General features: G+C 42.1%; 1 protein-coding gene across 1 annotated transcript in view; it reads left to right on the forward strand.

Moving 5' to 3' along the window:
• JAG1 (jagged canonical Notch ligand 1) overlaps positions 1 to 13,654 on the forward strand; it is a 35,012-nt gene that overhangs the window by 7,793 nt on the left and 13,565 nt on the right. The window contains exons 3-5 of the mRNA XM_084283972.1: positions 4,414 to 4,465; positions 9,905 to 10,159; positions 11,148 to 11,208. Of these exons, the coding sequence (XP_084140098.1) occupies positions 4,414 to 4,465; positions 9,905 to 10,159; positions 11,148 to 11,208 (368 nt within the window). The remainder of the gene's footprint in view (positions 1 to 4,413; positions 4,466 to 9,904; positions 10,160 to 11,147; positions 11,209 to 13,654) is intronic.

Genomic DNA, 13,654 nt, shown 5'->3' on the forward strand with positions numbered 1-13,654 from the left:
CATAGTTTGGATAGCGGTACTTTTGCGTCTGTTGTTCGGCAGGAGGGCGGCGGTTGTGTGTTGCAGAGAAGCTCTTGTCTTCACTTACTGAATGCCAGGGAAAGTCATTCCTGAAGGTGCTCCTGTGTTCCTTTCTGTGGCCGTGAAGCATTTACCAGCACTGACAGCGATGCGGGAGCTGCCCAAAGGGACGGCACAGTGTGCTGCGTGTTCATGTGGGCATGTCCCAGTGGGACTCCTGGCTGGGCTGCCTGTCGGAGGTTCGGTCTAGCTCTTGGCCAGGGACTCTGAGGCATGAATTGCTGCGACTCCAGCTTTGTTTATGTGCACAGGGCTAGGACAGTAACAGCTGTATGGGGTGTTGCCTTAGTCTTATGTAGGCTGGCCCACAGAAGAGCGTCCTGATTATGCTGTGTTCAAGAAAGGGTCAAGAGGGTTCGGTTGTTTCCCGTTTCCCAAACATGTCATCTCTGCATGAGGAGCCACTTGTGCTCAGCTCCTCCGAGGGACCATTATGTTGTCAGGGTTTGCTGGTTGACCACGGCACAGTGCCATGGCACATCTGCACAGGGGTGTTAGGACTTGCTGTGTGGAAGGAGGGGCGCCCAAGTGCCAGCCCTGCTGACTTGTTGGAAGTGGCTTTGTGACGAGTTGTACATCTGCTCAGAGATGCCTTCCTCCCTGGCCCTTGGGCACTTTGAGATACTCCTTAGTTTCTCCCTTCCCTTCTTGTCCTCTTATAGCTGAAGGGCGCAGGGCTTGCAGCAGCTCCTGGTGGTTTGCTGTGCCCCCTGTGACAGCCTCCTGGCCTTCTTCCCACAGGCGCAGGCAGCGTGTGAGGACTGCTCCGAGCTGGGTCTGCACGGCTGCGTGGCTGGCAGAGCGCGAGGAGAGCACTGCTGAGCTTAACCTGCTCGCCTTGTTTGGCGGAGGAGGAGCAGGCGCAGCATCCAGAATGCAGACTTCCCACCGTATTTGTCTAGTCATGGTTTCACATGCTCAGCAAAGCTCTTGCATGGTTTAACCACAAGGATAGGAGGGAAAGAAGTTTGACTAGTTGCAGCCTCTTTCAGAAAGGAGGCTGTCCTTTCGCTAATAAGCCTGATGTTTCATTCTTGCTCTGTCCCACTGAATCGCAGAGTGCCTTTAGAAGCCAAAGTACAAAAACATCTCTTTTGGGTGGATGTCTGGATGAAGGGAGGGAAGAAGGTAATAACGCAGGGAGCTTTAAACACCTGCTTACACGGAGCTGCTAATGTTCCATTTAAATAACCAGAAAAGAGATTGCGTTGCCCTTTCAGACCCTTAAAAGGGAATTTCTCTGATGGATTTTAGTCCTCAAAGCTTTCTTTGAGTTGTGTTATCAATGGACCAAGACTAAATCATGGTGGTTTGACACTGAGGAAAACAACTCTAGCACATGGGTGCCTTCTTTATTTTTTTATTTTTATCCTTTTGGATTGTGAATGCAAACGTTTACATCCTCTCGTAGCTCAACTCCTAGGAGTTTTGCTTACATTTGACCACGCTGTCTTCCAGTCCTCTGGACAGATCAGGCTGTGGATGTTCTGCAGACTGTGCCAGCTTGCCATTCCTTTCAAGCTGCCTTTCCTCTCAAGCCAGAATCCCTGCCTTCTGGTCAAGCTCAGGTTTACAGTGGCTAATTGGGTGTGACTCCGGAAAGTTCACTGCTGCCTTTTTGCCTAGGACATTGCTTTGATGGAGTAAGGTGCATGATGTGGAATTCTTGTGTCTGGATATATATTTATTCAAAGATGGGCAGAGGTCATCTGTGGGCATGGGAAAACTTAAACCTCCTCGCTGTAAGTAGTCATTCCTGAGATATCTTAATTGTTGATCTATAGAGTGGGGATGATATGCACTTTTTAAAAATCTCGACGATGCAGTCTTTGCACAGAAGTGCCTTTTATTTCACGGGGGGGGCAGGGATTGGCTAGAGGTATGTGGTGGCTGCACGGCTTGCTGCTCTCGTGGGGCCATGGGTTTCCGTGCCTTTTGTTTAGGAGTGTCCCACATTGAACACAAAGTCTTGTCCTTTCTCTGCCCCGTGCTGAGAGGGATAGAGCCAAGAGATTAAACTGCCATTCTTTGTATCTTCCCTTTTCAGGATGGGGATTCCTCATTTTAAATATTCAGATGAGGTGAGAGGGGGCACATAGAAACGAGAGAATTGCTCGGGTGGGTCTCTCCCCCTGGTGTTTTCTTTCCATCCAGCTAAGCAGAAGCATCTTCTCCCTTTACACAAACTGCTGTTGGAAAGTGGTCACACAAGTATCTAGCAACAGTAGCACTTAAAGCCAGGATTCAGCCTTTCCTTTCCTTAAGGGCTAGGTGTGTTGGTAAACAGTCCTGAGAACCAACCGGGAACTGTTGCTATGAGTTTAGACAAAATATCTTCCAAAACAATTATGCAAGGCCGAAAGGAAAACATCCTTAACTTTATTGGAAGTAGTGCAAGTTGCCATAATTCATTCTCTATATCATAATATTTTTTTCAAGCTTGCAGTAACATGTTGCGCTTCTCAGTGTTTGTAATTAAACCACTGAGGAAGCACCCAAGATAGGGTAATGGATGTCTTAATATGGCTCAGGAGTTAGAGTTGGGTTTTGTTTGTTTGCTTTTTGCCTCTGACTTGTGTAAGGACTACTTAAATCAGCTTTAAACAGCATTAAATGATCACATTGTGCTTTTTCTGTTTTAGGAGTCTCTTCTGAGTTGAGATACTTGTTATAGACGAGTCACAAGTAATGTCACTTTTATGAAATATTAACCAAAAACGGTGTGGCCATGGAGCCTTCCTGTAAAGGTTTGGGTGCATGTTGCAGCTTGCCCAGCTTTGCTTACTTTTTGAAGCATTTTCCCACAGTTATCAGTGAACGAAATGGAATCCTAGTCTGCTTTGAATATGAAACATATTTAGGCTATATTCCAAGCTGGTGTCCATCACAAACTAGGTTTTCATTCAGAGGCTGCATGCTGTGTCCAGTCGTGAGAAAGCAGTCTGCCTCAGCGCTTTTTTTTTTTCTTCCCTCCCCTTTCTCCCCCTCCCCAAGGAATTTGAGCTCTGCTTTACGCTTGCACCTTGTAGCAGCAGCTTACTCTCACAACTGTATTTTGGTTTCTGCTACAGAAAGGTGTTAAGCACTGCAGACTGCTACTGAGCACAGATACAATTAAGAAATAAACCTTACCGTGCACAGCTTCTATGGCAAAGGATCAAAGTCCTTCGTGGAGAGAGTTTATAGATGGTCTATTTTTGTTCTCACCAGAAAGATGTTACTTTTATTACCTCATTTGTAGTTCTTATTATATTTATCAAGTCATTGGGGGGGGGGGGTTTCTTATTTTTCTTTCATATTTTTCCTCAGTTTTTTTTTCTCTTGAGGGCTTTTTGGAGATTCTTTGTTTTGTGTCTTGAATCACTCTAAGTTTGGATATGGCTGGCTAAATAGCAATTTTTGGAAGATACAGCCTCGATACTATTATCTCGGGGCAGAGAGGGGGAGGGGGATATGTTTAATGGCTCTTGTTCTCAAGTTGGGATTGAAGATAAAGGTGGCTTAGATGTAATAGCTGGCATCCTTCCAACCCGTGGAGTCACTCTGGTTAGTTTATGCTGATGATTATTATTACTGGAGTGCTGGAGAGCTCATTGGCAGGTTAGGCTGTCTGTAAATGTGACACGGGGTGGATAGCCTGGCTTCCCTTTCCCTGCTCTTCCAAATAGTCTGATTTTAGCCTTTGTTTTACAATGCTGCTCTCTTCCCCCACCCCCTTTCCACATCCATCAGTTCTTCCCTCAGTTACCTGATACTTGTGGGAGCTGCGATGGCCCTCATGCAGACAAAGCTTTCAAAGGGGGTGCTGAAAAGCAAAGTCCCTAGAGATTGCGCTGTCAAGGCAGAGCACAGTAATCTTAGCAACACTTCTTGCTTTCAGGGTGGCTGGGGGCAGGGAAATCAAGACTACTTTTCTCTAACTAAAATTCTTTTGAAGCAGCTCTTGAGAGCAGGGTTTTTGTTTGGGGGTTTTGGATGCTGCTATGCCGGTTCAGTGTTTTCTCTCTTCCACGTGCAGTTCTTCAACACATGCTCAATTGTGGCTACAGCATGGTGTCAAAGGCTGGGCTTCCTGGCTAAGTACATAAGACGCATTAATGATGACAAAGATGAGCTATCCAAGGTGAAAGGTCTTCTAAGTCAGACTGGATAAGGTAGCTTATGGGGTTTCAAGAAGATCACGTTTGTCTCAAGTATAACCTATTACCTATTTATGTTTTCAAGTATTCTGTTTTAGGGCACAGTCCAGGATTTTTTTTGGAATTAAAGTTGGATTACTTTTTCTTTATGTTGTATGTGGCTTTGAAACTGACTCTTATTTTTCTTTTGCAGAGATCCTACACGTTGCTTGTTGAGGCTTGGGATTACAATGATAACTCAACTAGTAAGTACCTGTTCCTCTGCTTTACTTTGCTCAGAGCCCTTGGTTTCCTGACTATTGAAAGGCCTTTAGTAGGCTACCCAGCCTACTGTGAATAGGGCACAAGGGGAGTGAAAAGCTCTCCTGCAGTCTGAATTATTCAGAACAACTACTCAGGGTTCTGCAGTAGCCTGTCCCCTTCTCATTGCCTCTCGAGGTTGAGTAACTTGCTCACTTAAGCACCAACAGTTTGATGCCTGAAAATAGATGCTGTTAATTCTCCCTTCCTCCCGAGGGAGAATAAAAGCCCAGGAGTTTTTTTTTGTGGGGTTTTGTCGTTTTACTTTTTTAAGGAGTGATATTTAGAAGCATAAATGTTGTTGACTAGGGACCTCTTTATAAACTGTGTACTTGTCAAAACTGAATGTTCTATGTTTTAAAAAAAAAAATAATCTTTGTAGAACTTGATACAGATATTGATCTAATGAGTGTAGAAGAGGAAGGGAAACAGAAACGATAATCATTTCTTCCTTGGGGGTTGCATGTCTAGGGATTTATATTCAGGGACTGAAAAAATATTTACCAGACACCACCTGGTAGAGCTGGCTGGAAATCAAGGGTGGGAATCTTTTGCCTGGAATGTCTTTAGTTGGTTTCGGAAACTTTGTGCTGAGCTTTTACTGTTGGCTAAGGGAAGCTGTGTTGAGTCTCTTGGCATAATGAACTGTTCTGTATATTGCCTGCTGCTGCTGAAGTAGGTGGGCAAAGTAGCTCTGTTCTCAGTGTAAGGCTTTAATAGCGTGTGGTAAAAGCCACAGGAGAAAGTATGAATAAGAACTCGTAAACTTGTGACGTTACAAGCCTTTTCCTTCAAGAAGGAAGCAACAGCACTGTGGCCCATCTAACCCAAACAGCTTGTAGACCGCTTTGGATTGAAACAGACTTCACAGAAGAAGGCCCTTGTAGAAATGTGCATGGTGCTGTGGCTTTCTGTTTACATTTTAAGTGGCAGAGAGCAGACTGTTCAGGAATGGCTTCTCTTGTCCAGGAACCTTTCTGCAGATCTGCTTTGAAGATTTTAATAATATATGTGTGTGCATATATACATGGGATGTCCTATTTAGTCATTCGTTCAAGAAGAGAAGTCCTTTGCAGATGATTAATATGATCTGGCAGTGGCATCTGTGGTTTGCCTTACAACCTGCCATGTTCAACGCTTTTGCAGCACCTGTGCTTTCAAGCCCAACCCCAGCACAGTAATGGAGATGTCTGGGAAACTTCTTGGTCTTGATTAAATGCATTTTATGGAGGAGCAGAAAATAGATTGCTTCAGCAGCAGAATTGTATTAAAAATGGAAGATGCCTGAATTCAAAATGAAGATTTTGTTTACAGTAGGATCTGAGGATTTTTTTTCAGACTGGGTCTCTGCCACTACTTTTACTATTATTAGAGCTCATCTTTTTTCATGAAACAACAGCATTTCCAAAGCAACACAATGAACCCTTTCTTTGCTTTCATGTTCTGGAAGTACAATTGTCTTCAGACAAAATTGCCTCATTTCTCAGCAGTGCATTTGACCAAGTGCAGACATGTTCTTATGTACGTTCCTGATTTGCATTCCTGCACTAGCTTTGTTGTCGCACATCCATCTGTAGGTCAGGCACTTCAGTCACTGTAATGCACAAAGCCTTTTCTTTGTAGTGCATCACTCCTGCTATGGGAAAGCTGACTGTAAGTAAAGAATGTCTTGAAGAACTAGTTAAGGAAATAGAACTACACAATTGTCATCATATAAAGTGATGAGTATTTTTTTTGATGCCCAGGATTTTCTTTCAACCTAATTACTGTTGAATTGTAAGAATTCCATGTGGTAGCTCTTTAAAAAGCGAGTTTAGTAGGCTTTGTGTATTTTGCAATAGTTCTAGCATCCTCCAGATTGTTAGGAGATCCTAGAGTGGCTGCTTCCTTCCCCCCCTACATTCCACTCCTCCTACGTTCCCTTTACCACATACTCTCTTGTCTCACTTCCAAGAGTGGCTTGCAGTTAAATTCTGGCCCTGTTGAAGTTGATGAGAATCATGCTTTGTTGGAGCCAATACTCAACGTAAATGGTTTTCTTACTCTGGTTCTTGTCTAGATTCCATCTTGCTACTGTTGTTTCATACATAAAGCTAATGGGGCTGACACTGCATCTCAAACGATGTCAAAGAGCTATTGTAAATTACTGGTATCAGTTGCATGTGAATTCCAGTCGGGCATAAGAGACTTCAGCACAATGTAAACCAAGCCATAGCTGGAAGTTGTCTGAAACAAAGACTTTCAAAAATAACTGTAGTGTTCTTGGCCACCCAAACTGCTCTTCTGAGTCTGGATTTTTTTTTGTGGTGTTTTTTGTTCTGTTTTGGGTTGGCGTGTTTTGTTGCTGATTGGTGTCTTGTTTTTTTTTGCTTCCTGATGCTGAGTAGTTACAATTTCCAGAAACTAGACCGCTGAAAGGGAAAGGTGGGCAGTTGAAATAGCTGTTCATTGTATAAAAAGACAGATTAATAGCTTTGAAGTTTAGCCACAGTTAAGGCAAACAACCCTCTGACAGCGAAGTGCAGAGTGGAAGCTAAAGATGTACAGAAGGCCTCTCTCTTCCACTTCATCAATTTCTAATTGGTTAATGTTTCCGCTAACCTTTCTATCAAAGCCTGGGATTCTGAGTCGGGTGATGTCAAGGGAATTATGAAGATCACTTTCTCTCAAGCCTGGCTGAGTTCTTGTTTTATTTACTTAACCAGCCTGCTGCTTTGGGATTGCTCATATAAAACTTAAAACGCTGTTGGTGCAGGCTAAGAATGGAAGAGTTGTTGCAATGCCTTCCCTGAAGTCTGGGTCAGCACACTTGTGTAAGTGCGCACTGACAGGTGGGAATAAGGAAGGGTGGAGAAATTGTTATGCAAGAAGGAACATGCCAATACTTCATTGTGAAAACTGTGGGTGATGGCTAATGGAAAGGGATCTGAAGTCTGTCAGACCTTGACTTGAAATGTATGGTAGTAGCTTTATAGCATGTATCAAACGCAAGGCATTTTAGCTGTGATTCAAAGTGAAACTACAGCTGGCTTTCCTCTGGGCCCTCAGCAAAATGAAGTTCAGTGGACTAATAAGGATGTTTCCATTTGTGTTCAGCCAGTGATTAAGGGCTCAACAGAACTGGTGGCTGGAGTGAGATGTAATAGACATACAACAAGGACATGCTTCCTAATGAGCTGACAGATAGGGGAAGAATGATAGAGCAGAGGCAAGATCTCTTTTCCAAGGTGATTGTTTTTCTGGTGCCAAGGACTGAAATAGTTGTCAATGTTACGTTCCCCCCAGAGAACAGGAAAAGACTGGAAAAACAAGCATGTGTGTGGTGGGGGGGGGGGTGTTGCAAAACTAAGTGGAGTGTCATTCCCCTTCTGCCACTTAGAGGAGAAAATGAGAGAGCTGATTTACTCACAAGAAACAGGATGTCTTTATGCACAGACCTGGTATTTGGGGAAATGCATTCACTTTCCAACTATGCTGTAGATCGGGGTGTAATCTTGGCAAGTGCAGCAAAGCCATCTCCAGCACGCATGAGTGGAACTCTAATCGCTTGACTAGCCCCATTCAAGGCGGATAGATATGCATCTGCTTAAGTACCTCTTAGAATTAGTTAGTAATCTTGTTGATGAGATCTAAGAGCCTTACACCTGCACAGTGCAGGGCATGATATTGCTCTGGATATACCAGTATGGAAAAGTCCTTAGGCATCTACATTACCTGTGAATGGGATTTAAATTAATAAAAGCCTGCATGTGTTTGAAAGTCTTAGACGTAGATGTTGGGTTGGGGGCTTAGTGCCAATGAATAATAAAGACTGATTTAAATGGAAAATATTATAAAACCAGAAATACCTGAAAGTGCATAAGAAGTTGTTGCCCTTAATTTCACACTGTAAACACTTGATGAACGCTGCAGGCTTGAGCCAAGAATACTCATAAAAAATCAGTAAATGCTTACTGTGTGCATACACATATTGATGCTCTTCTGTGGTTGTGCAGCTAATGCTTTGACTTAACTACCCTCGAAACTGTAGGCAAGCAGGCAGGATTGATAATAGGTATCTGAGGCTTGCAAAGCGTGTTTGGATATTCTCTTTGAAAGCAACAAATCAAAGGTCCTTAGCAATACGTTTAGAAGTATTCTACATGAAACACTGCCTGTGTGTTGTGTTCAGCTTTATGTAGCAACTTCATTAGTCTTCAACTCTGCCTTCCATAAAATCTCCAATCTTTCTTTTGTAATTGTCAGAAGAACAGCTGAACGTCAGTATGCTTTAATTCTTCACACTTGAATGTGCTTGTACTTCATACGCTGCTTTGTAACACGTCGTTGGCAAAGTGCCCTTCTACCTAAATTTTTTCTGTCACTGGATTGTGCTCCTGTATACAGAACAGTGTAGCCTGGTACTTATTTTTGTTTTTGTACGATGTCTGCAAGGATATTTTGGCTGTTTTATGATAAACTTTCACTTGGCAGTCAAGTGCTTGCTAGCAGCAGGTCGTAAGGCAGTGTCAGATCATTTAAGTCACAAGACCTGGACTATGAAGTGAAATACCACAGATATATACAATGTTCCGAGCTAATGTGAAATATTATTATTTCAAGCCATAATTTAGACAGTTGTATGGCTCTGAAAGCCAAAAACCTTTTGCTGGAACTAAATGTCAAGTACAAAGTCTAAACTTTGAAATGCTCTATAGAAAGAAGGGGAATGTATAGCAAATATATGCACTAATTTGAGTTCCCTGCCTGGAGCTCTGGCGATCTTGGCTTTTTAGTGTCAGCTAACATCTGAAAGGAGAACTTCCAAGGTATTTCTCAGCTGAAGCCCAGTGAGATCGCTGATGTCAACAATGCCAAAGTTGCTCGTTTTCAAACTAGTGTTTACATCGGAGTCCCAGAAGGCTGCAAACTTTTTGTAGTGCTTGTGTTCAGCTTGTAGACATTGCTTTATTAGGCTATTGTAATATGATTTTCTTGTAAATATTCCAGTTAAGAACAAAAGCAGTACCAGCAATGGAGAAGTAGGGGAAAGCAAGTTATGTGCTACCCTACTGGAGCTAGAAGTAAAAGCAGCTGAATCTTCTCTAATCACTAACTGTAGGATTCTTAATGGGTTTCCTCACACTGAGAAGGGGTTAAGTGATTGGCAGGGACCTAACAGTCCCTTTGGACTTCAAGCTTTGTTTGCTTTGATAGGTATGTGCATTTCAGTTAATGGTCTGCAGCTCCAGGGCAGTCTTATTGCGCTTTCTAAAAGAGAAAATTAATAAAATCAACTGGCCACCTCAAAGAGTCTTGTATGTGAAGGTAGAGACAGACCTGTGATGTGGGAGGTGACAATACCTAAACGTAGGTGTAACTCTGCTGTCTCTTCCAACATCTAGATCCTGATCGCATAATCGAGAAGGCATCTCACTCTGGCATGATCAATCCAAGCCGCCAGTGGCAGACACTGAAGCATAACGCAGGAGTTGCCCACTTTGAGTATCAAATCCGTGTGACTTGCACAGAACATTACTATGGTTTTGGCTGCAACAAGTTTTGTCGACCAAGAGATGACTTCTTCACTCACCATACCTGTGACCAGAACGGCAACAAAACCTGCTTGGAAGGCTGGATGGGACCAGAATGCAACAAAGGTTTGTGATGGGTGCCCTAACCCTAGATTATCAGCAGTCGTGGATAGGACTTGAATGCTTCATATTCAGGCTGAGATTTGGTGATCAGTTTGCCCTGATAACAGGGCTGAGCACTGATGGGACAGTGAGTAACTTATTGCACACAGAACTAGGGGCAGGAGAAGACTAGTTTCTGCCTTGTTTTAAAATCTTGGAGAGATCTGAGTAGTACTGGGTACTTAACAGATGTGTTTCTCTGAGTATCCACATCTTTGCCCTTGGGAAGAAAACCCAGCCCATTAACTTCAATGGGAGTTCTGCTGCTGACTTCAATGGCAGGATTTCCCCTTTGGTGCAGAACTTCAAGACAAGCAGGAAGGAGAGACTTGTTTTAGAGCTGACCTGGCAAGTGCAAAGCTTTGGTGTTTGAAAAGTCCCAGGCTGTTTGTTCTACCTGAGCTGATGTTTAACATGTTTATTAGGGAATGGCAACTTCCGAAGTAATTTCAGAATGAGAAAGCATAACTCTGAATAGGAACAGACTATCAGCATGTCTTGCTGACTGAGTTTACCTGCAATTTGAATAGACGCTCGTCTTAATATCCTGTCTGTTCAGAGAGAGGTCTCAAAAGTAAACCCAGAGTTGTTAAAAGTTGCTCCGAATTAGATGGAAAGATGGGGAGAGTGCGCCAGTTGACCTGCAGAGAAAGGAAACTTGTAAGCTGAGAGTGATTTGCAGCTCTCTAAGGTGAAATGCTTTCTTTTACATAGCACTGCTCAGAGTTGTTTCTATGTATGGTTCCTCTGTAAAGCTAGCTGAGAGATTTTGTATCACAGGGAGTCACCTACCTTAGCTTTCTTTTCTAGTAGACTTGTTATGAGGGACTTGTTAAAACCTTGGATTTAGTAGGATTACAATGCTGGTTAGAGATTAAAACCTTCCCACGAGTGTGAAGATGCAAGAAGCAGGCAGCATGCTGATACTTTTTTTGTGTGTCTTTTTTAACAGCTATTTGTCGTCAGGGATGTAGCCCCAAGCATGGTTCTTGCACAATTCCAGGAGAGTGCAGGTAAATGCTCCCCTCTCCCTCCTTGTCCCCTCAAGTAATTAAATGAGCGATGCTAAACACAATAGGATTGTGGAGGGAGGGTATTTTTGGAGTCATGTTTTTTACCAAGGCAAATTATTTATGCTGACTAGCTCAGAATAAGGGGGGGGGGAGTAGGCTTTTAATGCACTGATAATTTTAAGAAGCTTTTGGTTTGTGAACTGGTGGCATTTTGGGGGGGAGTGGGGAGGGATAAATCATGTGAATGCTGCCTAATGAGCACTAACTAATTGCTTCTGCATAAATAGCACAAATGTTTTGTGGGTTGTTTTTTCTCTTTTTTTTCCCAATATCCCGACTAATAAGCTCTTTTCAACAACAAGCTTGAAGTACAGTGTGGCTTTTCTCTCTTCTTCTCCCTTTCACTCCTGTTTCCCCCCTTCCTCCCTCCCACCCCTGGTTTCTTCCATCAGTAGGCAAAAGTCAAGTATTCTTTAGAATAGGATTAGTTAAATCTCTCGGTTCCTTTACCATTGTGAGCCAGGCTCCGAGTGCTGAGAGGTTAATAGCTGGGATGAAATCTTGTCAGTAGGCTCTGATGAATGCAGAATTTTGCTGTTGTGCTTTGAAGTCCGTTCTGTCCTGGCAAGGAGACAATGAATGAGCAGAGTTTATCCATAACCCAGCAAGTAAATATTTGGAACACTTCAAAATACACAGTATATATTTATGGCTCAGGGAGGTTTTCTCCCTTACTAATACAGGGTTAATGAATATTAAATATGGATATTCTTGATCAACAAATGGGTTGCAAGTTGTTTCATGTAACCCATTATCATGTCTGTTCGTATGTGATAGGGAACTGAGCACTTTCGAAGGATATCCATCCTGTGTAGGAAGGGTTAAAAGTGAAGCTTGGGTATTCATGGGTAAAAAAAAAAAAAAGTCTGAAGGAACAGAAAGTCGCTTTTTCTTCCTAACAAACATACTGGTGCATTCCCCATTGCTGGAGACCTCTGCATGAAGTGAGCTGCTTTTCTTTCTAGTTAAGCTGTAGTTCAAACATGAATTAAATCTGAATTGTTTGACAGACGATGTTATATAAAAGGTCAGCCTTAATAATCACAGTGCTTCGTTCTTTGTCTCTGTAATCTGTTTTAAAACAAGACAAAATTTTGTCCAAGAACATGCTTGAAAGAAGGTAGGAAGTAACTTCTCATCTTCCCCAAGTAATGTGACAAAATGAAAGTTAAGCCACAGGATGGGCTGTTGTGGGTTAAGTGTCTTAAATGTTTAGCAGTACTGATATATGGTGGTTAACCCCCAAAACACTGTATCTATACCTTTTAAAAAAAAAAAAAAAGCCTTGCAAGTAGTAAGTATTGGGGGGCCAGATGGTAAGAGGAGTATATCAGTCAAGGCTACCAGTGATTTGTGCTTCTGTCATCAGAATAAACATGCCTTGTAGGGGTTGCTGTCTCCTAGTCAGAACAACAGGCTTTGTTTCCAAATTTCTTTCTTTCCTTTCTCTTTCTAAGTCTCTTACCTCCCACTCACTGCCCAGACATGCACTAGTGCTCTTATTTACTTAAGGTGCAACTTTCCCACACTTGATTTGCATAGTCTTGAAACAATGCTGTCCTTCTGGTGCTTTCAGATAACTTCTGCTTGCCAAGTTAGACCAATATCTTTAAAGTGAACACAGAAACAAGATTTTATTCTCTTTTAAGTTTTGATGAGTCATATAGCCTGCATGTTATAAATGCAACAGAGTTTAAAAATAACATCCCAGCAGAAACTGCTCTGGGTTCTGGTACAATAGACAACTAGCAAACATTCTTAAAATATCCTTTTCCCTTTTGGTGCAAGTCACTTTCTTTAATACAGGCCTGCCAACAAAACCAAATTTGCTCATGAATCATGATACAAAGAAAGTTAAATTTAAATTTCTCATGAGAAACTACTTCATACATATTATTAAACAAGAATTATTACCGTGGATCTTGTTCTGGAATTGATACCTAGCTTCATAATAAGTGCCCGTAGACTTTATCCAATTTTTTCTTATACTTAGATGCTGATCTGGGAGAAGAAAGTCGTATTTCTGGCTCTGAAGCTTATGGTGTTTTTTTTCCCTGTATCTGTTTTTTTTTTTTTTTTTTTTAAATGTTTTTCTTTACACTTCCTTTAAAGAAAGCAATAAAAAAAAAAAAACTTTGTCAGAAAGGAGTAAAAATCTAGATTTTGATGCTTGTTTTTGCAGGTGAGGTCAATTAGTTTTGCTTGTGTGCAAGCTCACAGGCAAATTGCTTTCAGTGCAATACAAATTAAAAGGGCATGTTCTTAATTTTTTATCCTTGTACAGGAAATATAGTAAGAATGCACAGAAGGATTTTCCAGGAGCTACTTGAAAGAAAGTCAGATCAGGCAAAACAACCTCTTTCATGTTCTTTGCACACAAAGAAAC

Source organism: Netta rufina (genome assembly GCF_964035555.1).
Source record: "Netta rufina genome assembly, chromosome: 3".
In the NCBI taxonomy this organism is placed as follows: Eukaryota; Metazoa; Chordata; class Aves; order Anseriformes; family Anatidae; genus Netta; species Netta rufina.